At 40.8% G+C, this 27,721-nt stretch overlaps 1 protein-coding gene across 10 annotated transcripts in view; it reads right to left on the bottom strand.

Moving 5' to 3' along the window:
• Positions 1-27,721, bottom strand: part of kcnma1a (potassium large conductance calcium-activated channel, subfamily M, alpha member 1a) — a 754,381-nt gene that overhangs the window by 385,548 nt on the left and 341,112 nt on the right. For all 10 annotated transcript variants that reach the window (XM_080215698.1, XM_080215701.1, XM_080215700.1 and 7 more), the window contains exon 3: positions 779-840. In XM_080215698.1, the coding sequence (XP_080071824.1) occupies positions 779-840 (62 nt within the window). The remainder of the gene's footprint in view (positions 1-778; positions 841-27,721) is intronic.

Here is a 27,721-nt window from a genome sequence, read left to right as displayed (position 1 = left end):
ATCATCAGTGCAAAATACTACCTCTGTATCTCACTCCACAGTTGCTGCCCGAGCTGTTGAATGCTTCCAGCATTTTGTCAAGTAATTGGCAGCCCTGTTAACAGACATAATCATGCCTGCTCTTTGAAAAAATTAATTAGTCCTACTCTCCTGCTCTTTACTATAGCTTTGCAAAATTTTCCTTTTCAGATATATATCCAACTTTTTTGAAAGTTACTATTGAATCTGCTTTCACCACCAGTTCAGGCAGTGCATTCCAGATCATAGCAGATGATTGTGTAAAATAATGCATTTTACATCAGCTTCTTTTGCCAATTATCTTAAATCGGTGCCCTCTTATTACCAAATGTACAGCAATTTTCAAAAAAATACTTCCATTTGCAATGCTGTCAGCATAAGGAGGATATACTTCTTATAAATAGAAGTGATCCTCCTATTGACAAATTATGAGAAAGCAGCTTATTTCCTCTAGACTGCAATCCAATGTAAAATAAATGCATCCCGGAGAAAGGCTGCCATCGACTAACTGTTAAGAAAAAGGTAAGGAGAACACATTAAAATGCTCCCAAAAGTTATGGATTTCATACTCATAAATCAATTAAAAAACACAAAATGTAGAATAGCAGATAAATAGTTTATATGCTGGAAATATTTATTAACGTAAGTATTAGTTCACAAGTTATTCCAAAAGTGTATACAAATCTATAAATAGAAATGATTAGCATTTTTGCCTATGCTCCATTGGAAAAGCCAAGTTAAAAGGTATGGTGGTACTTACTCTGAAGAATCTATGAAGTATATTACAAGTGCACCAATGCTGAGAGCAAAGACCAAGACCACCTGAAAAAGAGAAGAAACAGCTTTTGAGATAGAAGGCCAAAGAGAAGTAAAGTGAATTATAAATAAAGTCAGCAACATTCATATTACTGTGGACTTCTAATCAATATTAACTTCATTTACACAAAGGCAGCGCCAAATTAAATGTGCCAGTGTTTTGCTGAGACAGGTTGTTGTGTCGCTTTGTTATAAGTAACACTTATTTATCCTTATGCTTCACTTACAAATAAATCCTTCAAGTTCTGGGCTCTGAACACTGAGCCACGACAGATCAGCCATGATCTTATTGAATGGCGGGGCAGGCTCGAGGGGCTAGATGGCCTACTCCTGCTCCTATTTCTTATGTTCTTATGTTCTCTGAATTCAATGTTTCACCTCAGTAACAGTCAAAAAAAAATTATGCAATATAACTAGCTTGTGGTCAGACATTTAGGCTAATCATCTGATGAGCCTGTCAAATTTGATCCAAAATTAATCATATAGCCATAACAAAGCCTTTTGAAAGATTTGAGGCTGGGGTCTCAACTTTTTACTATATATAAATGATTTGGTGAAGTGACTGAAGGTATGGTTGCTAAATTTGCATAAAGATAAGTAGGAAAGTAAATTGTGAGGACAACATAAGGAGACGCAGAAAGGCTGAGTGAGTGGCAAAACTCTAATAAACGGAGTATTATGTGGGGTCACTGTCTGTGTGGAGTTTTCTCATTCTCCTGTATATGGTTGAGTTTCCTCTGGATGTTCTGATTTCTTCCCACAGACCAAAGACGTGCGGGTTAGGTGGATTGGCCACGCTGAATTGGCCTTCGTATCAGGGGAATAGCAGGGTAAATATGTGTTTATCGGAATAGGGCTCGAGTGGGATTGCGATCGGTGCAGATTCAGTGGGCCAAATGGCCTCCTTCTGCACTGTTTCTATAGTTTTAAAGGGAAACAAGCCCAAAATCTCCAGTCTCCTCACCACGATTCTGTGATTCACTCAAGTACCTTGACCAGGCCTAGGGGACATCTGGAGCCTGAAGGGTAAGTCCCTCATGATTGTCCTTTCCACCTTCCCAAAATCATCACAACTCATGATTAAAGTGACTCAGGGTTTCACAGCTTTATGTGGTGAGGTAAGATTTACTGAATTTGACATTTCATGGGTCAGAAACTTGGCAAGGTCGCATGACCCAGGTCTCTATCGTGCAGGGTTATGTGGCTGCATGCAGGCTATGTAACTCAGAATGTGAAGGTAACAAAGAATGTAGGTCCAAAATTCTAAGCCTGAAGTGAGTGTCAACATCGTTTTTTTTCCCCATTGTGCTCTGCAGCACCATGAGTAACCCCTAGGCTAAAAATGTTGGATGCAAGCAGCAGATTGTCCCTTACACATTTAGATCAATAGCCACTCAGCCCCAAGGGAAAGCAAACATGCCATGTATAGCTGGCATCAGATAAAAATATCAGCTGTTGTAACATCATATCAAACACCTGAAGTACAATTACAATTAAAAACAAAATAATACATCAGCTATATAGCAGTCATTCTATTTCAGCTGTTGACACCAGGAGCCTGTGAAAAATTGTGTATATGCTTTAGCTGCTTGAACAAAATTGTGATCAACATAAAGGGAAATGACACTTTCAATGGACATATTCTGCATCGCTTTCGCAGGAGTCTGAATCCAGGGAATTGAGCTGGATTTTCATAACTTAAAATTAACCCAAAATTCAGGCACTAAATTGACACCAGAGCTTGTGGTTATTTAGAGCAGTCTGCATCATTCAAAAATTTCATTTGTCTTCACAAAGACCAGGAAACGATGTTCAGCCTGTTCTTCAATGACCCTTCTCCCACTCTTTCACCACCACCAACAATAGTAAAAGAATAATTCCTTGTCCAAACCAATTAATATTTAAATCTGTCCATTATCTATTACTTCACTTTTGAATTTGTTTTTATATCTCTCCCCCAGCTAGAAGATGGCCGGTTGGCTGCCAAACAGCCTTCAGCAATGACGGTCTTGAGCTAGTCACTGTGGCAACATCAGTGAGAGCACGAAGAGAAACAGACTATCAACCTGCAGGTAAATTAATACAATCAATCCCCATAATATATTCTGAGGCTTTGTTTTTCCAACTGACATAAATTTGGAATTATGATAGCAGTCACTCATTTTGTATATGCATAGATGCATACAGGCACATATATGAGCGCACCTGCGCACGCGCACACACACTTCTTCTTCTGAGGCAGTCCCCCAGGATTGAGGATGACTTTCTTCCATTATGATTTGGTAGGTTCTAAAATGGTCAAACGTGAGGTCTGCAGTCTCTGCCACATGGAGGGCATGCTGAGCCTGAAGGGTCAGGTGTTTCATATATACATATGTATATATAATGTAATAAATATTTTATACATGTGCCTGTAAATTCTGACAGAACACACACAGGTGTAACCAAAGAAAAAGTTTCAAAATGACTCAAGTTTTCTGGACAGCACTACAGGAACTGCACGGAATTTGTGTTTGAGAAAATAAGAACTCCATCCAAGTGTAAGATTACTTTACTGGCTAACCACACGCTCAGATTCCCCAGTTATTGGCATGGTTTTCTATTAGAGTTGTCAGTAGGTTTGAGTACAATCTTGACAAAGAGTAATAAAGGGGCCATCAATATTACCACTCTCATAAGAACATAAGAACATAAGAACATAAGAAATAGGAGCAGAAGTAGGCCATCTGGCCCTTCGAGCCTGCCCCGCCATTCAATAAGATCATGGCTGATCTGTCGTGGCTCAGTTCCACTTTCCCGCCCTCTCCCCATAACCCTTAATCCCTTCTCTTATCAAAAACCCATCAACCCGCTTCTTAAAAATATTTAGCGAGGCAGCCTCCACCACTTCAACGGGCAGAGAATTCCAGAGATTCACCACCCTTTGAGTGAAGAAGTTCCTCCTCAACTCCGTTCTGAACCGCCCCCCCTTTATCTTGAGGCTGTGCCCCCTAGTCCTACTGTCTTTTTTGAGCGGGAAGAGTCTTTCCACCTCTATCCTATCCATCCCATTCATCATCTTATACGTCTCAATGAGATCTCCCCTCATTCTTCTAAACTCTAACGAGTACAAGCCTAGTTTATTCAGCCTCTCCTCATAGCTCAACCCCCTCAACTCCGGTATCAGCCTAGTAAACCTCCTCTGCACTCCCTCCAAGGCCAAAATATCCTTGCGCAGGTGCGGCGCCCAAAACTGCACACAGTACTCCAGCTGCGGCCTCACCAATGCCCTATACAGCTGCAGCAAGACCTCCCTACTTTTATATTCAATCCCCCTCGCTATGAAGGCCAGCATCCCATTCGCCTTCCTGACCACCTGCTGCACCTGCAGGCTGGGTTTTTGCGACTCATGCACAAGGACCCCGAGGTCCCTCTGCACCGTCGCCTGCTGCAGTTTTTCGCCACGTAAGTAATAGTCCTTCCTACCATTCTTCCTACCAAAGTGGACCACCTCACACTTGCCAACATTAAATTCCATTTGCCATTTCCTGGTCCATTCGCCCAGCCTATCTAGATCCTTCTGCAGACTCTCCACACCCTCCGCACAATTTGCCTTTCCCCCAATCTTGGTGTCATCAGCAAATTTCGACACCCTACACTCGGTTCCCTCCTCCAGATCATCTATATAAACGGTAAATAGCTGAGGCCCCAGCACCGACCCCTGGGGCACCCCACTAGTCACCAACCGCCAATCCGAATAGCACCCATTGACCCCCACTCTCTGCCTCCTATTTGACAACCAATCCTCTATCCACGCTAACACCCTACCCCCAACTCCATGTCCTCTGACCTTCTGCAGTAACCTCTTGTGAGGTACCTTATCAAACGCCTTCTGAAAATCCAGAAAGACCACATCCACCGGCTCTCCTCTATCCACCGCCCTAGACACATCCTCATAGAACTCCAGTAAATTTGTCAGACACGACTTCCCTTTAATGAAACCGTGTTGCGTCTGCCCTATCAAGCAATTCCCTTCAAGATGCCTCGCAATTTCCTCCTTAATGACGGATTCTAACATTTTACCTACCACAGACGTTAAACTAACCGGCCTGTAATTCCCCGCCTTTTGCCTGGCACCCTTCTTAAACAACGGCGTAACATTAGCCGTTTTCCAATCCTCCGGCACTTCCCCGGAATCCAGCGACGTCTGGAAAATAACCACCAAGGCATCCACTATCACCTCCGCCATTTCTTTCAGACTCTCCTTGATAACAAATAACTAGTACATTCTACAAGCCTAATTGACTTATTTTAAAGAGTAAAATATGCTTAAATTTAACATTCATATTAAGGTTGCCAAATATAAACTGAAATTTAAAACATATTAGCAGTCCAGGCCACCATGGTCATGGGCATGCATTAAATTGTGGTGTTTCCACACAAACTGCTTTAGGTAAATATTTAAATTATGCAATCATTATACTCATAATGGCAACAAACACCGAAACAAACTGAAATGTTCTCCGAAAGAAATAATGAAATATCAATGTATTGCAACATGTGGAAATCTCAAATTTTTAAACAACATTGGGGTTACAAACTATATTTTCAGTAAAATTACATTTGGCCTCTGCCCCATTTTCAATAAGTGAGGCAAATTTACCAGTTCAGCTGAATGTTGTACCTTACAGATCATTTATTACTATTTTTTAATGTGTCAGTTACCCATCCTTTAGAAGAATGATAATACATACCCAATGTGACATTAGTGTACCTTTAAGAGAGTTTTTTTAAATCATACTCTCTAACTCTCACAGCCTCAACTCTCATTGTTGCCAGGTTGCCTGTGAGGGTTCTTTCATTGCTCCTTCAGTGTTTAAATAGGGTTGTTTATTTTAACTTTGGGATCTTTTATGACTTTGCATTGTTAAGAGGAAGACTGTTTGGCAGGACAGTTTTTTGTTCTTCCTAATGAATTTAAGGTTTCATTTTCTGTTTGGCTGGCTGCAGTTTGAGTTTTAGAAGGGACATCAAGCTGAAAATTAGTTTTTCTCTCTCACCCTGGTTTTAGGAATTCTGCTGGTTAGCTGAAAGCAAGGCTTCTTGTCTTCCTGCAGCAGAAAATCTGTTGCTGGTGGCTTGACCAGAGTCCCTCCCTGTTGTTCTGGTAAGCTGTTCTGATTTCATACTGTTCTGGGTTTATCATTCATATTAAGGCACGAGTCTTTGTTGTGTTACACCTGTGGAAAGGGTTTTGTCTATGGGAAGTTTTGTTTGATTGGAACATTTTAGATATATTTGTTAAGGGTTATACATTATCATGGTTGTTTTGTTTGCAATTGATAAAAGTTATTACCAATTTTCTTTCTATATATGTTAACTATATGCTTAAATAAACTTTATTTGATAAAAGCTCCTTAGTGGATTATTTCAATCATACCTGAGGTTTAACATATCATGCTTACCCTAGCCAAAGTGCAAAATGTATGATCCAGGCTGGCTCCATAAAACACTTGGGTGTTTCTGATCTGAATTAAAACACCAGCAGAAAAATACAGGTTCTAACTGATCACAGAATAAAAAGTCAAGCACACAAGTGGAACCATAAATAGGTGACAGTACGAGGCAAATGTCGAAGGATACAAAGGCATCGAATATGAAAGTACACAAGTAATACACTGCAATTTGCAGAAATAAACTTCAGTATCTAAAGGCTGCTATTTAATGCTCACTGGTACAACTGCAAAACATTTTTCTGTGTAACAGACAAAACAACAATATAAGTATCACTATTTACATGAAGAGACAGTCTCAGGATACTTTACAATCCAAAGACACTGATGAAGAGACAAGTGTTGTAGAAAATAACCTTTGTGTACAAGTAAAGATCAAACTGTAAAAACTAAAGAGATTGCCTGCTCCCTCAACTCTGCTATCCCTTCAACGGGTGATTTTGTTAGCAGTCTGTAAAGTAATTTGACATGGCTAATCCTGCCTAGAAACTTCCCAATAAAATGAAACTAGTTATCACTCTCATCAAACACTTGGGGACATTTTGCAAATTGGGCCTTACATGCATTAAAAGTTCAAGTATCAGCAATGCAGCAGCTAACAACCTGAAGCTGTTTATGCAATGAAGTGATTGCTGTACTGTGTCATTTATCACCAATATACCACTTTGGGTAATTTCAAAAAGAGTAATTGAATGATTGCAATCACATCAGTAAATCCTATGGCCTCAATGTGGACACAGGATAGAATCCTAGAATTACCACAGTGCAGAAGGAGACCAGTCGTGCCATCGAGTCTGCACCAACAACAATCCCACCCAGGTCCTGTCCTGGTAACTCCATATATTTACCCTGCTAATCCCCTAGGCACTAAGGGGCAATTTAGCATGGCCAATCAACCTAACCTATACATCTTTAGAGTGTGGGGGGAAACTGGAGTACCCAGAGAAAACCCATGCAGACACAGGGAGAACATGCAAATAGAACATAGATAGTCATCCAAAGTCAGAATGGAACCCATGCCCCTGGTGCTGTGAAGCAGCAGTGCTAACCATTGTGCCACCATGCCATCCTTAAGTAATTGGATCGCAGTTGCACGTGCTCAGTGATGATTTGTCTAAGGAGTTGATTTTAATGAAAAAGGTTAAAGATTTATGAACTAGCTTTTTCAAAGTTTAACATCTGTAAAATCTCAGAGAAATGTAACAGCTTTTTTTAGTCAAATTTGAGTACTGTCAGAACACTGCTAAAATCATTCGTTTGCTGTGCAATCCTCGCAAGACCATTTTCAAATGATATACACCCAAAACATTTTAAAACTCTCCATCATTATTCCCCATGAAAATATGCTGAGAATAACATTTGCACCATAACAATAAAACATGTGCTTTTAATAATCAGTATCACAAAAGGTGAGGGACAGGAAAAGTGGAGAACAGTCCAAATTTAGCATCAGCACGGTCATTTTTCCACCCACACTCTTTAAGAGTGCTCTGAACAGGAGGACTGAAAGACAATGCAGATCTATGAGTGGAGTTTACAGATTTAAAAAAAACACTAAAACACTGTGCTCAGGGTCACAAATAGCCACAATAACTTGCACTAATCCTTGAGGAAGTAAGTCCTAAGGGTCTTGACAAAAAGGGATAGAGTCATGGCACTGAGCAGAAATTAAGAGAAGAGTTGCAGAGGCAATCAAAGCCATAGATCTTGAGAAGAGTGGCAAATCGAAGGATGTAGTTCTTGAGCGATTGGCCTAGGGGTGATTCCAGAGTGCAGACTCATGGCACAGCCATGTGATTAGGGAGGGGACTTTGGCTACAGAGCAGATCGGAGTTAGAAGAAGTGGTGTGAACTGGGATACATTTGTGCAGCAGGTTGCATAGGTGAAGTGGGGTGAGATAAGGGCGAGCGCTCCCCTAGTGACTTACTGACAGTTTTCACCTTGTCTCAATGACCAAAAACCACAATAAAGGCCACAAACATTAGTTCTGAATTCAGATAGGCTTGGCATGGGAAAAGGTGGATACATGCAATTATTGGCCCACCTGCAGTGGTTAGGGCAGTAATGGAGCTCTAAGGACAACTGTTAAGTGGCAAGTCTAACACTTAAATATGGTTGGAGTGGCACTTCTGCGTGCTTCTCCTTAGAAAACAAATTCTCACAAGAAAATAAACCTCTTAAACCTCTGCAATTGTACTTGGATGTTTATCCAGTTAGTTTATACTTGGGTTATGAAATGTAACCAGTCTGATTGATACCTCAGGCTTTCTGTAGTCATGTGGCTGTGTCATGTGGCTGTCTCTGGAGACATTTTAAACTCAGTTCAATGAAGACATCTCACTGACTACATACTGAAGACTGCTGTCCTTTATACTTGAAACAGCATGCAACAAGTTGGGAATATTGGGATATAATGGGCTGCAGTCAAATGCATATTTAAAGAACTGGAACATACTATTTGCTTTGTGTTAAATTTGCTTTTATATGTAAAAGGAATTTGTACTAGAATGATCAAGATATGTTCATTTGTTATTGAAAATGGACAATGTACAGTATTTAAAATGAAGCACCAGGAAGTTCACTTTTCCTTAGATAAATTAAGGTTAGGTTGAGGGAGCTGGGACTCTTCTCCCTGGAGAGACAAAGGTTGAGAGGCGACCTGATAGAGGTTTATAAGATGTTGAGAGGAATAGATAGGGTGGATTCTCAGAGGCTATTTCCCCGGGCTGAAATGGTTGCTACGAGAGGACACAGATTTAAGATGCAGGGAAGCAAGTATAGAGGTGATGTTAGGGGTAAGTTTTTCACTCAGAGGGTGGTGAGTGAATGGAATCGGCTGCCATCGGTGGTGGTGGAGGAGGCGAACTCGCTGGGGTCTTTTAAAAGACTTCTGGATGAGTATATGGGATTTAATGGGATTGGGGGTTATAGATAGGTCTATGGCTTAGTAGGTATAGATGTGATAGGCGCAACTTGTGGGCCGAAGAGCCTTTTGTGCTGTAGTGTTCTATGTTCTATATGTTCTACGAATTTCAACCACCAAAGAAGAGACTTAATAATGGTGTTTAAAATGATGAGGGATTTTGATAAAGAAAGAAAGGGAAAAGTTGTTTCCTTTGGCAAGAGGATCAGAAACCGGAGAAAGCTGATTTTGGATCACTGGCAAAATATCCAGCCAGAAGATGAGCAGAATTTATTTTCCCTCGCACGGTGAATTTTATAACCTAGAATGCACTGACTGAAAGAATGGTGGATATAGATTCAATAACAATTTTCAAAAGGGAACTGGATAAAAATTACTAAAAAAGGAAAAATAAGTGTAGGCTACCGAGAAAGAGAATGGGAGTGGGATTAATCAAGTAGCTCTTTCCAAGAGGCAGCAGAGACATTGTTGACTGAATGGCCTCCTTCTTGCACTTTTTAAATTATTCTCTAGTGGTAGTGAGCCGTCTCTTGAATCATTGCAGTCCACGTGTTGTTGGTAGACCCAGAGTGCCTCTTTCTGTAATCGACTGATATGACTGAGTGGCCACTTCAGAAGGCAGTTAAGAGTCAACCACATTGCTGTGAATCTGGAGTCATGTGTAGGTCAGATAAGTAGGGGTGACAGATTTCCTTCCTAGAGGACATTAATGAATCAAATGAGTGTTCATGACAATCCAGTATTATCATTATGATTATTAATCTCATTAATAAGAAGAACATTTTACTTTCAGATTTATAATTTGAATTTAAATTCCCCCCAGCTGCCATGGTAGATCTGAACTCATGGATATGGAGCATTAGTCCAGGCCTCAGGCTTACTAGCCCAGTAACATTACCACATGCTCTCATCTTTTTTAGTATTCAATATATATGTACCCTGTACACTTTCGAAACAGGCCAGTGATGCAGTCAAAGACGAGCCTTTAGCAATAGCTCAGTGTAGCAATAGGCACTTAACGAGAACCAACAATTAAATTATTAGATGTACAGGTTTCCACCAAAGTATTAGCCATTTATTCAAAACAGTTATTCATTTTTCCTGTTGCAAATCATCTTAAGTTTGTTTTCACCACCAGCTCTGCGCAACATAACCGCAGAACACTTTATTTTTGTTGAAGGCAGTCAGCCTGGCTCAGTTAGTAGGACTTCTGCTTCTTAGTCAGGTGTAAATCCCATCCCAGCACTTAGCATTTAAACTAGGCTGTTACGTAATGCAGCACTGAGGAACCACTGGACTGTAAGAGATGCTGTCCTTCCAGTGAAAGATTAAAGCAAGGCCACATATTATTCAGATGCTGGCTAAATTCCCAGGGCACTATTTGATGAAAAAGAAATAATTTTCTTGTTGTCCTAACCAACATTCCTCTAATGGTAATGGCCTTCAAATAACCAACATATTTATTACTCAATATACATCATATTCATGAATCCTTTAATGTGGATGTCAATACATATCAATTACGAGGATTGCCTTGGTTATTGATGTTTTTGTAACTTTGTCAGCCCAAAGACAAGTAGGAAAGATTGGAGATAGATTGCGCTTGTGAGGGTAGAGTAAAATAATAGTTGCAAGTGTTTTTACAACTATATTATCATCTGGGGGTTCAGATGGCAATTTACAAACTGCACAAGCTTTAATCATTCACAATGACATCAGAACTTCTGGTAAGATTACGGACTTGTAGTTACCCGAGTTAGCTTTTCTCCATCGAGAACAAATGATACAAAGTGAACTTCTGTAACAAGAGAAATATTTGAACATTAATTAGAAGTAGAAAAGGGGTGAGTTTTGATCCACATCTGAAAGTGCACATGACTTATCAAGTAGAATGTTAAATAGTGGTGCCACAAGTATGAAGACCAAGGGTGTGGGAATAATTCTGCATAATAGAATACCTGAACAGTTCTGGTCTGCATAATACTTACAAATCAACAGTGATTTATTAGAATGAATATGGAAAGCAACAAAAAACCCTCCAGTTAGGTTACTATGACATAGCAATTAATGGAAGAATTGAAATTAGATCAGGTACAATGGCGTGTGAAGTAGTGATTTATCAAATGACCAGCTTCAGAAATGTGGAATCTGAATCCAAGAAAATGACACTCTTTAATGCAATATCAAACCACAAAAATTAACGATTAGTTAAGTAAAACCCTGGTCCTTGGAAATGCACTTGGTCGGACCTAATCCAGCATCTAGCAGCTGCTAGTCTTTAGCATCAACTGGCTTAAAACTTACAATTTCACAAATGCATGTTGTAGCAATAGGCGATGCAGAAACTGAAAAGGTCACATAATACCATGCTGGGATTGAAGTGGCGGTCTGTGGTAGGTAAAATGTTAGAATCTGTCATTAAGGAGGAAATTGCAAGGCATCTTGAAGGGAATTGCTTGATAGAGCAGACGCAGCACGGTTTCGTTAAAGGGAAGTCGTGTCTGACAAATTTACTGGAGTTCTATGAGGATGTGTCTAGGGCGGTGGATAGAGGAGAGCCGGTGGATGTGGTCTTTCTTGATTTTCAGAAGGCGTTTGACAAAGTACCTCACAAGAAGTTATTGCAGAAGGTCGAGGGACATGGAGTTGGGGGTAGGGTGTTAGCGTGGATAGAGGATTGGTTGTCAAATAGGAGGCAGAGAGTGGGGGTCAACGGGTGCTATTCGGATTGGCGGATGGTGACTAGTGGAGTGCCCCAGGGGTCGGTGCTGGGGCCTCAGCTTTTTACCATTTATATAGATGATCTGGAGGAGGGAACCGAGTGTAGAGTGTCGAAATTTGCTGATGACACCAAGATTGGGGGAACGGCAAATTATGTGGAGGGTGTGGAGAGTCTGCAGAAGGATCTAGATAGGCTGGGCGAATGGGCCAGGAAATGGCAAATGGAATTTAATGTTGGCAAGTGTGAGGTGGTCCACTTTGGTAGCAATAATGGTAGGAAGGACTATTACTTACGGGGCGAAAAACTGCAGCAGGCGACGGTGCAGAGGGACCTCGGGGTCCTTGTGCATGAGTCGCAAAAACCCAGCTTGTAGGTGCAGCAGGTAGTCAGGAAGGCGAATGGGATGCTGGCCTTCATAGCGAGGGGGATTGAATATAAAAGTAGGGAGGTCTTGCTGCGGCTGTATAGGGCATTGGTGAGGCCGCAGCTGGAGTACTGTGTGCATTTTTGGGCGCCGCACCTGCGCAAAGATATTTTGGCCTTGGAGGGAGTGCAGAGGAGGTTTACTAGGCTGATTCTGGAGTTGAGGGGGTTGAGCTATGAGGAGAGGCTGAATAAACTAGGCTTGTACTCGTTAGAGTTTAGAAGAATGAGGGGAGATCTCATTGAGACGTATAAGATGATGAATGGGATGGATAGGATAGAGGTGGAGAGACTCTTCCCGCTCAAAAAAGACAGTAGGACTAGGGGGCACAGCCTCAGGATAAAGGGGAGGCGGTTTAGAACGGAGTTGAGGAGGAACTTCTTCACTCAAAGGGTGGTGAATCTCTGGAATTCTCTGCCCGTTGAAGTGGTGGAGGCTGCCTCGCTAAATATTTTTAAGACGCGGGTTGATGGGTTTTTGATAAGAGAGGGGATTAAGGGTTATGGGGAGAGGGCGGGAAAGTGGAACTGAGCCACGACAGATCAGCCATGATCTTATTGAATGGCGGGGCAGGCTCGAAAGGCTAGATGGCCTACTCCTGCTCCTATTTCTTATGTTCTTATGTTCTTATAAACTGCGCAAACTTTGCTCTGGACCATTCGTAATGGCAACAAAACCCCTTGGTGAGGTGAGGTTACTGCCTTGTAGTCATTCTCTAATGTTAGCTGCTCTCTATTTAAAACATACAGCTTGTGTAAGATTAATTTGTGTTCCAAAGTCATCAGTAGACCCTTAATTAATGTCAAAAAAGGATGATTTGGGGGTGGTTTTTCATAATCCATGAAGTGGTGAATTGCAAATCAAGTAGATACTACTGAGTGGCAATTGATATTCGTTTGTTTCAGCTACATTTTGTTATTTTTTATTTTTAGTATGAAATATATTCACTGTTATAGAAAAAACAGGGTTTCTATATTGAGATTTTAGGCTCATCATTCTTTACATGCATGCTCAATCTGAACATTGGGTGTAAAAATACAAAAGCATGCATTCCTCAGCACAATCATCTATGGTGGAACAAAATATATTCCCTTCCCCTTAGAGACCAAAAGATGATTACATCTGAATAGTCCTTACAAGCATACAAATTTCATGTCAAACAACACAAGGGAGATTTAAAGAGAAGGGTGACACTTTGGAGAAGGATCAAATTTCAGAGGATATTAGATGGGTTCAGTTAATTAGCAGAAATTTGACAGGAAAACAGGTTAAGATATCTATGAGCAGCATGGTGGCAACATGTTAGCACTGCTGCCTCACAGCGCCAAGGACCCAAGTTTGATTCCCAGATTGGGTCACTGTCTGTGCAAAGTCTGCACGTTCTCCTTGTGTCTGCCTGAGATTTGAGGCTTATCACTCTTGACATGCATGTTCAATCTGAACATTGGGTGTAAAAATACAAAAGCAAGCATTTCTCCGGGTGCTCCAGTTTCCTCCTACAGTCTGGTTAAAGATGTGCTGGTTAAATACATTGACCATGCTAAATGATCCCTCAACGTACCCGACCAGATGCCGGAGTGTGGCAAATAGGGGATTTTCAAAGTAACTTCATTGCAGTGTTAATGTAAAGCTACTTGTGACACTAATAAATAAAATCCATCTAAATGAATTCAAAGCTCTGTAATTTGATCGCTTTACTGCAGTATCTACATTTTAAATATCATGTTTTACTCTGCTAAATTTTAAATTTTTTTTGGTACAAAATATATTCACTGTTTAGTTTGAGAATAACGAAAATGAACTTTTTTTTAAAATAACCTCATGCACCATCGTGAGAATTTGAATCAAGTTGTTTTACCATGCTGGCAGCAATTTAAGGACCGTGTAATTATACTTTGTGTCTTTGAAGAGGCACAAGTGAAGCAAATCCACATCCAAAAAGCCCTATTACCAATTTGCATCCAAGAAAATAACATGTTTGAAGAATGGAGTTCAGTTAAAATGGCAAATAAAAAGGAGCTTTGCAGAGGCTGAGATAATAAACTTATGATTCAACACATAGGGCAAGTATTCTTATCAAAAAAGTGGTTGCATATTTTTTCTTATCAGATGACATTTTACTATTAATTTTCCATGATGCCACTTTCCCCACCGCTCTTTTCAAATATTTACTCAATGTTCCTCCAAAAGATGCAATGATTTCTGTCTGAAGCACTTAGCATGAGAACGATATTCCATGTTCCCATATTAAGAAATGTCTTAAAACATCTCTTTATTGTGCCAATTCAAAATTGGCAATGTCACTGAATACCCCGCCAAAGGAAATAGTTGTTTACAATCAAAGCCCTTTATAATTTTTTAAATCTCTAAAAAAAAGTCTATATTAAGTCTTTTCTTTTGCCTCTTCTTCAGTAACACATTTCAGAACAAGTCTTTCCCCGTAACTTTAGTTTCTCTGTGTTGGAATTACCTTGGTGATCCTACTCTGTGCACTTACTATTGTTTTAATCTCTACTGGTGCAAGCTCAGAATTTCTTTCAGAGAGACAGACAGAGCACTGGTTGAACTTGAACTGAGTGTTTGGGCTTTCTTATTGGCAATTTCACTTGCAGTCAAATCCTGTTAAGAAAGCAGCAGTTTTGCCGCAAATTGTTATACTCTAATCAGGATTGCTCTTCCATCAGAATTCCTGTTCACATCTTCGTATCGGGACCCAAATAAATCAAATCACAATGCAATCAAAACACAAGTGGAAAAGGTGGCATAATTATTCCAAGTTTTCCACGCGATCAAGAAGGCGAACGGTATGCTGGCCTTTATAGCGAGGGCGATAGAATATAAAAGCAGGAACGTCTTGCTGCAACTGTACAGGGTACTGGTGATGCCACAGCTGGAGTACTGTGTGCAGTTCTGGTCGCTGCACTTGCACAAGGATATTTTGGCCTTGGAGGGAGTGCAGAGGAGGTTCACTAGGCAGATACCAGAGATGAGGGGGTTGGACTATGAAGAGAGACTGAATAGACTGGGTCTGTACTCGTTGGAGTTTAGAAGGATGAGGGGGGGATCTTATAGAGACGTATAAGATAATGAAGGGGATGGATAGGGTAGAGGTAGAGAGATTCTTCCCACTCAGAAAGGACAGCAGGACTAGAGAGCACAGCCTCAAGATAAGGGGGGTGCAGTTTAGATCAGAGTTGAGGAGGAACTTCTTCACTCAAAGGGTGGTGAATCTCTGGAATTCTCTGCCCGTTGAAGTGGTGGAGGCTACCTCGCTAAATATATTTAAATCAAAGGTAGATAGGTTTTTGATAGACAGGGGAATTAAGGGTTATGGGGAGAAAGCGGGAAGGTGGAACTGATCCACTTCAGATCAGCCATGATCTTATTGAATGGCGGGGCAGGCTTGAAGGGCGAGATGGCCTACTCCTGCTCCTATTTCTTATGTTCTTATGTTCCACGTAACTGATCAGAATCTTAATGATGCTGCTGTGGCTTACAGTAAATTTGCAGTGCAGATCAATTAAGTTTAGATGTTAAGAAAAATAAATAATTTAAAGAACGGCTTAGACTAACATAATAATCAAATATTGTGCTTGGCTTAAAAATTTACTGGGAGCAGGTCTGGCATATTGAGATTCCAGCAACATAAAACACCCTCCTCATTCAATTCCAAAGGCGTGTTTATTCTTAGATAGACATACAATGTGACCATCAATATTTGTCTGATATATCCATGAACTTTCTTAAAAAAAAACTGACAAACAGCACATTTTCTTCAATGAAACTGACTTGGTCCCAAGGACTAGATCGACCGAAATGACAAGTAGGTTTAAATGGCATTTGCTCTTGAAAGGGAATTCCTAATTAAAAATCAGGAAAGGTAATCTGGAAATCGAAACATTTTCCACTGCTACATTCTTGTAGCTGAATTAAGTACAGATTTCAGAATGCTGACTTACATTTACCTAAAATGTTTCTCAGCAAATGTAACTTTGAGTCCAAGTGCTTGTGCAATTTCCCAAATTACACAATCCATTTTCCCATATAGTCCATAGATCATGGTGACAGGTTACATGCAAATGGCATTATAAATCATGACTATCAAGCTTCAACAGTTACTAATGTTATCAGGATGTGGAAATGTTGTGTCCTTGTGACATAATCCAATCCATGTGGCTCTGCACAACGAATACAGATTTCACGATGCCAATGTATTCCCATTGTATTCCAATTCCTAGACATACTCTCTTCCACCTTCTTCCGTCAGGAAAAAGATACAGAAGTCTGAGGTCAAGTACCAACCGACTCAAGAACAGCTTCCCTGTGGCCATCAGACTTTTGAATGGACCTATCTTATATTAAGTTGAGCTGTCTCTACACCTGAGCTAAGACTGTAACAGTACATTCTGCACCCTCTCCTTTCCTTCTCTATGAATGGTTACCAGTCTGTATAGCACAAGAAACAATGCTTTTCACTGTATACTAATATATGTGACAATAAAATAAAATCAAATCCCAGGAAAAATGTTATGATTTCAGCTGACACAAACTAGTTTTATTTTATAAGGCAATCTAGTCCACCTAACATACTTAAATTAATATAAATCTTGCTCACCCATCACATCCAAAACATTATATTTGAAAAACAGCATTGACAAATTTAATTAAAATAGCTATGAAAACAGGCCAATATTTTCAGAAAAAAGTACCAGTCAGAAGCAATAAACAAAATCCAAGGAGCATTTGAAAACTCTTGATAAAGATAGTGCTCAAAATAAGGTTTCAACATAATAAAGACATAAAATAGACAGCAGCATTATTAAACTTACTTAAATTATTTTAATATTTCTTTCTCTGAGTAGCCTATGGCTACAGTCCATTAAATTTCTCACTGATACAATTCTTAGCTGAATATCGTCAACAAGTTAGCAAATCACAACTTTCAGCAAGGCTTTATGCTTACAATGCCAAGGATATTTAGACAATTGACAGCAAGGTAGGTCATTTACATTCATTATTATGGGATTTGCTGTTTCTAAAGTTATCACATTTCCTCTGTTCCATTTGTACATTAAGAAAACGTTGGGGTAAAATCAATAGGTAAGCCATTATTAGAAGCAATCAAAATAACTGGAAATTTACAGATCGAAGCAAAGTTCAGTGACCACAGCCTGTTAACATTGACATGAATGGTAGCAACTGCCTTCTGCTGACTTCCACAGCTGCTAAACAGTGCATTGGGGAGGTACTCTATTTGATACCTGCACCATTTTAGATGTATTTCAATCACTCGAGATACATAGGAACATAGGACTGAGATGCAAGAGTAGCCTGGGGAGAAGCTCAGAAGGAATAAGTCCTGACAACCCAATCCCAGAAATCATTTGAGGGGAACTATCCTAAATCTACAAAAGGATGCTGAGAGATCTGGGTACGTGGGCAACGTTGGAAAGGATCCACAGGTCTAGCCATCAGTTTGATTGTTTGTTGTCACATTGTTACATCTGTGTTGTGGAAAAAGGCTAGATGAAATTCCGCTTCTGTCTCCATTCAGATATATAGAACACTAATGCAGGTAAAACCCAATTCCATCGAGAAAGTTGAGGGCAGCAGATACCTGAGAACACCACCACTTGCAAGTTCCCTCCCAAGGAAATATATTGCCATTCCTTCACAGTCAAAATCCTGGAAGTCCCTCCCTAACGGCATTGTGGGTCAACCCACAGCATGTGAACTGCAGCAATTAAGGCAGCAGCTCACCACCACCTTCTCAAGGGCAACTAAGTATGGGAAATAAATGCTGGTCAGTCAGTGATGCCCATGTCTCACAAATATAAGAGTTTATTTCCATCTACTTTCAAGAAAACCATAAGTGTACCCCAGTTTGAAGCAGGATTTATTTTTCCTATATATCTTCTTGCGCTGGGATAGCAACGAGATGGCCAGTGATTGATCCAACTCCAGTGAAGGTAGACAATACAACTCCTTTAAAAATAACTGACTGCAACACAGTGACAGGTCCTCATGAGTGTTATCATTCATCTGAGAGGCATGAGTGAAGTTGGAGAATTAGAAGTTACTGGAAATAAAGAAATAGATCCCCTCACAATACAAAATGCTGTCGTTAATGTTCCTAGGGTGTCATACAATGATAGAATGTGGTTTCTATGTTGGGAAATCTGAAAGATAAATGAGATGATTCTCCCAGCCCCTTGTGCTGCTTTTGTAGCATAGCAGGCCAGGAAATTTCACGGGCATCAGGCAGTGCCAAGGGGGCAATCGGTGGGGGGTCCCGCTGCCACTCTGCAATTGGGCTGAGTGACAGAGGGAGGGAGGCTAGCCATTAGGGTGGGGCAGCCTGCTGGAGGGGTCAGGGCTGTGGGGCAAGTGGGGCAGACATCGAGGCAGGCTGGGAGCAGGGATCAAAGCTGGCTCAGACATGTTTGGGGGGCAGGGGGCAGGGGGTGCAGCAATTGGGCCGTGGCAAGATCAGAGGGCCAGCAATGTGGGCTGGCCAGCAATTGAGAGGCCGCCAGTGCGGGGCCACTGCGCACGCGCCGATCGGCAGATGTGCAATGACCCACTCAGTGCTATACTGCAAGAATAGGCCCATCCACTGAATTTCAGCGTGGTTCATGCTGAGGCACTCTGCAGTGCAGTGTGGGAGATTCATTTTGAAAGTCCTGCTGAAAAATCTAGTGGGATTTATTCCAGTTTTAACACGAGTTCAACACTTGGAATTTTTTGGAGCATGGCCCCCTAAGAGTTTTGTTTCATCGAGTAGATCCAACTGCATCAAACCCAGCTTCTAAAAAGTTAGAAAGATTGGTCTCTGTACTGTTGTTGCTTTTCAGTAAATGCAGATGTTTGAAATCTGTTGGTCTATCCCCCTTTATCTGTACCCCATATGGAAAAACCTTCTCTGGAAGCCTAACTGAAAACCTGCCTGACCCAGGTGGCAAATATCAATGTAACCTCCAGTTGCACATGACCACTCCTGTTGAAACAGGTTTATCAAGGATTTTTGACTAGGCAAGGAAAATTGAAGTTGTGGAAAAATGCATGAGTCAGGACTTAATGGAACAAATTTACAAACAAAGGAACATAATGAATTTGGAACAGGAGTAGGCTATTCGGCCCCTCAAGTCTGTTCATGCACCATTTGATAAGATCATGGCTGACCTGTCTGTGGCCTGAACTCTACTTTCCCATCTACCCTCAATACCCTCCCTGCATTTTTCATGCCTGCGCATAACAGAAACAAGAGTATCACGCTGTGTAATGGTTCTAGATGTTAATTCACTTATGAATGTAGTAACTTCAGATAGACCGACAGACTCCTGTAGGTAAAATTATTATTCTGCTCTGAACAATGACCATTTTGACTGCCACTGTATTGCTCGACACTGAGCTAGTTCATACTTGTTCATATTCATGAAGAACGTAAATTCACACAAATCAGCAAAAAAATGACAAGGAATGGCAGCTTTTGTTTGGTGACTCTACCAGCAGCTGGGTGAGACAAAGTGCCCAAAATCCAGTGTGCGTGTGTTACATCCAGGCATTTCTTCCTGCATCCTAATGAATTATAATGCCAGAATTATAATGCTGGGGAATGTGATAGCTAAACAATTACAACAAATTCCAAGGTTTTGAAGTGATCTGATGGCATCATAAATTATCAGTACGAATTTAATCAAAACCAATAAACTGTAGTATAGCCACAAGAGTACTTAATGCACAACTGCCCCATCTCACTCAGAGAGAGAGAGAGAGATTTACGTGATGATGAAATGCTTCGGACAGCAATGCGTACAATGTACAAGATGCACTCCTTCAACAGCAGGTTCCAAACCCGCAAACCATGTGGAAGGACAAGGGCAGCAGATACATGGAACAGCATCACCTGCAAGTTTCCCTTCAAATCACACGACATCTGGAGGTAAAAATCCTGAAACTTATTCCTAAAAGCACCATGGGTGGACCACGAAATGTCGACTGCAGGTGTTCATGAAGGCAACCCACAATCATCTTTTCAAAGGATGGTTTGACAACCTCCATGAGATCCATCAGTAATCACTGACTGATCTCCCTGTGGGCTTGTTGAGTATGAATTCCCTGGTAACAGGCAGTGGCCTGCCCAGTTCATTACCTTAGCCTTTTACAAAGCAGGCCCAAGCCTGGGCCTATTGAACTGTAGTCACAGGCAGGGACAAGTGTGTGCACACTACACTCTTTCTCTGTACCCGAGCTATGACTGTAACACTACATTCTGCACTCTCTCGTATGAATGGTATGCTTTGTCTGTATAGCGCGCAAGAAATAATACTTTTCACTGTATGCTAACTCATGTGACAATAATAAATCAAATCACGCCATGGTAGTGGTTTAACTTTGTGTTCTGTAATATCTTTGCTCCTTTCCAGTCAGACTTCCTGAGCCATTACATATGGACAATAAATGAATGCCTTGTCAGCAAAGCCCACGTACTGTCAAAAAGCTCTCCTTGCAAACATCTGGAGGCCAAAATTGGGAGAGCTGGCCCACATACTAGTCAAGCAGCAACCTGATATGGGCATACTCGCCGAATCAGATCTTAAAGAAAATGTCCCAGATACTAACATCACCATCTCTGGTTATGGTCTGTCCCTCAAAAAGGACAAACCCACTAACGATGGTATTAAATCAAGAGGCAATTGCCCTGGGAGTGTTCAACATTGGCTCTGAACTCCACAATGTCTCATGGCATCAGGTCAAACACAGGCAAGAAGACTTCCTGTTCATTACCATTTACTGACACCTACCCTCAGCTGATAAATCAGTTCTCTTTAATGTTGAAAGCCATTTGGAGGAAGCACTAAGTGTGGAAAGGAAATAGAATGTACTCTGGATGGGAGATCTCAATGTCCCACTACCAAGCAAGCTGGCACAGCCCTAAAGGACATTGCTGCAAGACTGGTTTCAGACATAGTGTCCAGTCCATTGTAGTTGCTTGATTGCTTGTGGAGGTAGCTTCAAGAAAGACACTAACATAGAATCCCTACAGTGCAGAAGGAAGCCATTCAGCCCATCAAGTGTGAACTGACTCTCCGACAGAGCATCTTATCCAGGCCCACCCCCAGCACTATTCCCGTAAGCCCACGCATTTACTCTGCTAATCCCTCTAACCTACACACCTTGGGACACTAAGAGGCAATTTAGCATACCAATCTATCTAATCTGTGTATCTGTGGGCCGAAACTGTAGCATCCTGAGGAAATCCATGCCGACACGGGGAGAACTGGCAAACTTCACACAGTCACCCCAGGCTGGAATCGAGCTTGCAACCCTGGCATTATGAGGCAGCAGTACGAACCACTGTGCCGTCTTGCTGAGAATGTGGCAGAAGAATTGCTGATGGAATTTCTCTAACATTCTTACGTGTCACTAATGTACAGTCCAGTTCTCACTGCAGTACAGAATGTGGTGGCAATAACTGCTCTGTATACTAGGGTGTTTGCGGAGATCTCTTGTCAAATACTCACTGCCACAATTTGTAGAAGGCTGATCTGGCGCAGCTGGTTGGGTATTGGATCTCCTTGTCAGTCGGAACATGGAAGTAAACTATTTCAAGCCTGGATATCAACTCCATGCTGAAACAACAGCATAGTACCTGTCCATGGTACTGAAATGGCAATGAAATATTTCTAGTCTGAGCGTGCAAGGAATCACTTCCCTGACCTTAGCAACCTTGCAACTTCAAGTAGTTGTGGATGGCCCATGGTGTTGTGCTTGGATATTCTGGAATCTAAAGCACAGTCTATCAGTTTAAGGCTACTATTCAAATACTACCTGCAGGAACGTAAGTAATTGTGTTTGCTTTTATTTGCCACAGGTCAATTACAGGGCAGTAAATTACATGCTAATTTCAAGCTTCAGAGTAAGCTATATGGTCACAGTTCTTTCATGTCATTTTGCATCAGTAATAAAGTGCAACGTCTGAAAGGCTACAAATGTGGTCTTGAAGCAAGGTATTTTATGAGTTCCTCTTAAAAGTAGAAATTATTAATCAGATTCATGGCTGAAATACAAGCTTACAATAAAGATCTTTAAGATAGTGAAAGGGTTTGACAGAGTAGCAGCAGAAAATACTGACACTTGTAGCCAAGTCCAAAACTAGGCATTATCGAAACAGTCACTAATAAATCCAATAAGAAATTCAGAAGTGCATTTACAAAGAGTGGTTAGAATACACAATGTACGCCCAACAAGGAGTTGTTGAGACAAAGAACACAATTGTTTTTGTTCATTTGTTTATGGGATGTGAATGTCAATGGCTCAACCAGCATTTAATGCCCATCCCTAAGTGCTCTTGAAAAGGGGAAATTTGATAAGTACATGAGACATAAGAGAATAGGAGACTATGTTGTTAGGGTTAGATGAAGGAAGAGTTGAAGGAGGCTCAAGAGGAGCATAAATGTTGATATAGACCAGTAAGACTCACTTGTCTGGTTCTATGCTATATAGACTCAATGCAACTTGCCTGCAAAACTAAAATTGCTATGGAAACAACAATCTTTAAGTGCAGCAGACGTACTACTCATTTGAGACACAAATATCAGAGCATAATGGAAGCCTTTTGTGCCATTTCGTTTCAGGTTAGGTATGTTTGCCAACCAGTTTGTTGCTACAAAAGCAGAAGTTTGGTATTCTCTGCTGAGTAACTCACCCACTAACTCCCCAAAGTGTTTCTACCATACACAAAGCACAAGTCAGGAGTCTGATGGAATACTTTCAACCTAGATGAGTGCAGCTCCAACAGCACAAGAAGCTTGAGTACTATCCAAGACAAAGCAGCTTGCATAATTAGCATCCTAACCACTGCATTGAATATTCACTTTCTCCAACTTAAGCGCACAGCATATTACTATCTCTATGATCTCGAATAGTACCTCCCAAACCTGTGACCTCTACCACCCGGGAGGGATAAGTGCAGTAAACACAAGAGAACATCATCACTTGGACGTTCTCCTCCAAGTCACACAACATCCTGACTTGGAATTATGTCTCTTTCATATCTGTCACTGGGTCAAAATCCTGGAACCTGCTACTTACTAGCATTGTGTAAGTAACTTAGCCATATAAGCTGAAGCAGTTCAAGATGATTCAATACCACCTGCTACGAGAAAACAAAAATGCCATTTTGCCAGCAATAATCACATCTCAAACAATTTTTTTAAAACATGTCACCAACTAATAGGAGTTTATTTAGATCCTTTTGGCTTAAGCTGTTTTCTATAGATTTGAGTATCACATGCAATAACATATCAGCAAGAGGTGTTTTCTGGAGGCTCATACTGGAGAGAGTGAGATGTGGCATGACGTCCATCCTGACATTTCAGACGGTCCTAGTCATGCAATTTAGTGCTCATGAAACTCACAATTAGAGCAGTGATTTGGATTCATACTACCTTTTGCCCTCTTAAAGGTTTCAAGGCACATAACGTAACAAAATCTGACACCAAGTCACATAAGAAAATATTAGAATAGCTAATCAAAGAGGTAGGTTTTAAAGAGGGTCTTAAAAGGAGGATGGAGAAGTGGAGGGACAAGGAGGTTTTGGGGAGAAAATCCAGGCCTTAAGGCATAGTCAGCTGAAGGCATTGCCAATAATATTGCAGGGTGAAAATCAGGGATGTGCAAGAGGCTAAAACTTGAAGAACAGAGACATCCAACAGCTGTAGGGTGGTTACAGGGATAGAGGAAGGCAAGGGCACAGAAGAAGTTGTAACAAGGATTTTTTTTTAAGTTGAAGCATTTTTGGACTGGAGCCAATGTAAGACAGAAAACACTGTAAACTTATTACCAAGAACTCACTGAACCATGGAGGGCACCTTTAACCACAGACCATTTTAAGTACATTGGAAGGAATTGAGTCCAACAGAAGCCAGAAAGAACAACAATTTAAGTAGTATTGTTAGTGTTTGGAAATGGGCCAATGACTGTATTTAATTTGGAATAAAGAAAATGCCATAATGTGTAATGAAAACAAAACTGATAATGACATTATTTACTGTTCACACAGATTGAAACAAAATGTCATAACAAACCCTCAGAATCCATCCTTGTAATTAGAATAGCAGTACTGTTTATCACATGGGTAATAATGCACTCCCGAATTTCATCCCTGACCACAGCATCATTGAATGATACTGTAGAGAGGAGGCCGTGGTAGCTTATGAACGGCTTTGAGCATTTGAGTATACTAAGGTCATCCTTTGATGAGTCATTGCTGGTGGTGATGTCAGATATTAATGAGCAGGAAACTCCTCCACTCTCCCTCCCAGTGACTGAGCTGCAAAATCTGTCAACTGAAGTTTGAAGAGCCTGGGAGTGAAGGTTAGACTGTTCCTGCAATGTGTCAGGAGGGAGCAATGGGAGGTCTATGAATGAGTCCCTCTCCTCATTCCATTGACTGATTTGGATCAAGGAAACGATGGGTTCAACTAAAATTAGAATTATTGTCCTGACAAATACCTAACTTCCAGACATGAGACAATGTAATGAGTGTGATGGTACTATTAACTCGAATTCAGCCCAGGCAGATGTCATTGTTTTTTGTTTTTGGTACTGAATGAGCCAAACTGGCACAAATCCAGAAAGCTCTAAGTGAGAACATGAAGATAAAAAGTGCAGAATAATATCAGATTAGTGCGGTAGGGAGCATACTTTGGAAGCTGGGATTCAGACAGATTGTCTCGATCATGGGGTCAGAGCTAATAGCACTGAATCCAAGTCAACTTACTCCTGATTCAGTATTGCTCAACCTGAGTTAACGCAAAGCACAAATAAAGTCCAATTGGCTGGCATTTTGTCATTATCTAGCTTAAAGTGCACAATGGCACACACACTTAGACATAATAAATTACATTAAAATGCATCCAAGAATACTGCAAATTCAGAATAAATGCTAAACAAGACCTACTCAAAATCCCTTCACCATAAAGCACCGTAATGACTTCCATATGTTCCAACTTGCCACTGAACACTCGCTATCTTATTGCTATACCAGAGATGTACCACAGGTCACACGTGTTAACAAGAGTATTAGATGGAAAAGAGGGAGGCAAATGTGGTATCAGGAAAGACAGATTTGGGTTTATACAACACTTTTACAAACTCAGGACACCCCAACTAAATTCTTTTGAAGTATTTCCATATAGAAACCAGCCAATTTGTATACAGTCAAGTCCCACAAAACAGCAATGAGATTACATTTTTTTTGCTTAACCATGTTCAATGAGGGCGAAATATTGAGCAGGATGCCAAGAAAAACTCTCATTTTCTTCTTTCAGATATTGTCACGGAAGTTTTCATGTCTACCTCAAAGATAAGAAGCAGAGCTTCAGTTCAACATCACATCCAAAAGACTCACTATGTCACATTCAAAAGGCAGCCTAAGTTTAGTGCTCAAATCTTTGGTGACAATAATAAATAAAAAGTTATTTATCAATTCAAAAACAACTTTTTCTTTAAAAAGACTGTATAAAGTTTGCATGACTGTTGGGTGTTATTAATAGATGCTGAACTAATTGATAAGAATTTTCTTTGTTATATCATCGTAGCCTATTAACCTGTTTAAAAAAAAGGACCAGTCCCTTCAATAAAGCAATTAACATAAGAACATAAGAAATAGGAGCAGGAGTAGGCCATCTAGCCCTTCGAGCCTGCCCCGCCATTCAATAAGATCATGGCTGATCTGAAGTGGATCAGTTCCACCTTCCCGCTTTCTCCCCATAACCCTTAATTCCCCTGTCTATCAAAAACCTATCTACCTTTGATTTAAATATATTTAGCTAGGTAGCCTCCACCACTTCAACGGGCAGAGAATTCCAGAGATTCACCACCCTTTGAGTGAAGAAGTTCCTCCTCAACTCTGATCTAAACTGCACCCCCCTTATCTTGAGGCTGTGCTCTCTAGTCCTGCTGTCCTTTCTGAGCGGGAAGAATCTCTCTACCTTTACCCTATCCATCCCCTTCATTATCTTATATGTCTCTATAAGATCCCCCCCTCATCCTTCTAAACTCCAACAAGTACAGGCTAGTCTATTTAGTCTCTCTTCATAGTCCAACCCCCTCATCTCCAGTATCAGCCTAGTGAACCTCCTCTGCACTCCCTCCAAGGCCAATATATCCTTCTGCAAGTGGGCGACCAAAACTGCACACAGTACTCCAGCTGTGGCCTCACCAGTACCCTGTACAGTTGCAGCAAGACATCCCTACTTTTATATTCTATCCCCCTTGCTATAAAGGCCAGCATTCCATTCGCTTTCTTGATCACCTGCTGCACCTGCAGACTGGGTTTTTGCGACTCGTGCACAAGGACCCCCAGGGTCCCCCTGTACCATAACATGCTGCAGCTTTTCGCCTGTTAAATAATAATCCCTCCTACTATTATTTCTGCCAAAGTGGATAACCTCACACTTGCTAACATTATACTCTATCTGCCAGGTCCTCGCCCACTTGCCCAGCCTATCCAGATCTCTCTGCAGACTTTCCACACCCTCCACACAATTTGCTTTTCCACTCATCTTCGTGTCATTGACAGGTAAAAATCACACAAGGTACAAAATGCTTTCCCACTAATGTCAACAACAATCCTTTCTAACTAACTGCAAAGTGGGAAATGTCTATTGATGCCACTCTTAGTCAGTATGTTGAGGAAATTAAAGTTAAAGTTTATTTATTAGAGTCATAGGTAGGCTTACATTAACACTGCAGTGAATTAACTGTGAAAATCCCCGAGTTGCCACACTCCGGCTCCTGTTCAGGTACACCAAAGGAGAATTTAGCATGATCAATGCACCCTAGCCCGATTGTTTCAAACTGCTTATTAAATATCAAATCATGCTGGGGTGTTATGATCCTGGTTTACATGCATCTTAAGTAAAAATACTAGAAAGAAAACCTATAACCCAGAGTCAGGGTTTAAGTTACTATACATAACCACAACAACATCATTCTTTCTGTACAATATATCAGATTTTGACTTGTTTACAGACATGCATTAGATCTGAATTTTTATTCTATAAGTAAATACAGTACAGTGGGCTTCACATTCTGACATCAAAGTCAAACAATGCATAACACTACAATCTACGTAGATAAATTATCAGTCATTCCTTGAACTGTTTAGGTTCCTCTGACAATCCCTCTTAAATCTGTCCAATTCCCCAACTTTAAGAGCATCCTTACAATCTAACTTTTTAAGTGAGCATTTGGTCATTGCTTCTAATCTTTCCTTTGATTCATCACTCCTTTCTCCTCTAAGCCTCTATGAAACACC

Source organism: Carcharhinus amblyrhynchos, chromosome 31 (assembly GCF_965287045.1).
Source record: "Carcharhinus amblyrhynchos chromosome 31, sCarAmb.v2.hapA, whole genome shotgun sequence".
NCBI lineage: Eukaryota > Metazoa > Chordata > Chondrichthyes > Carcharhiniformes > Carcharhinidae > Carcharhinus > Carcharhinus amblyrhynchos.
Note: the sequence above shows the minus strand (reverse complement) of the source record. Positions and strands in the feature narration are given on the sequence as shown.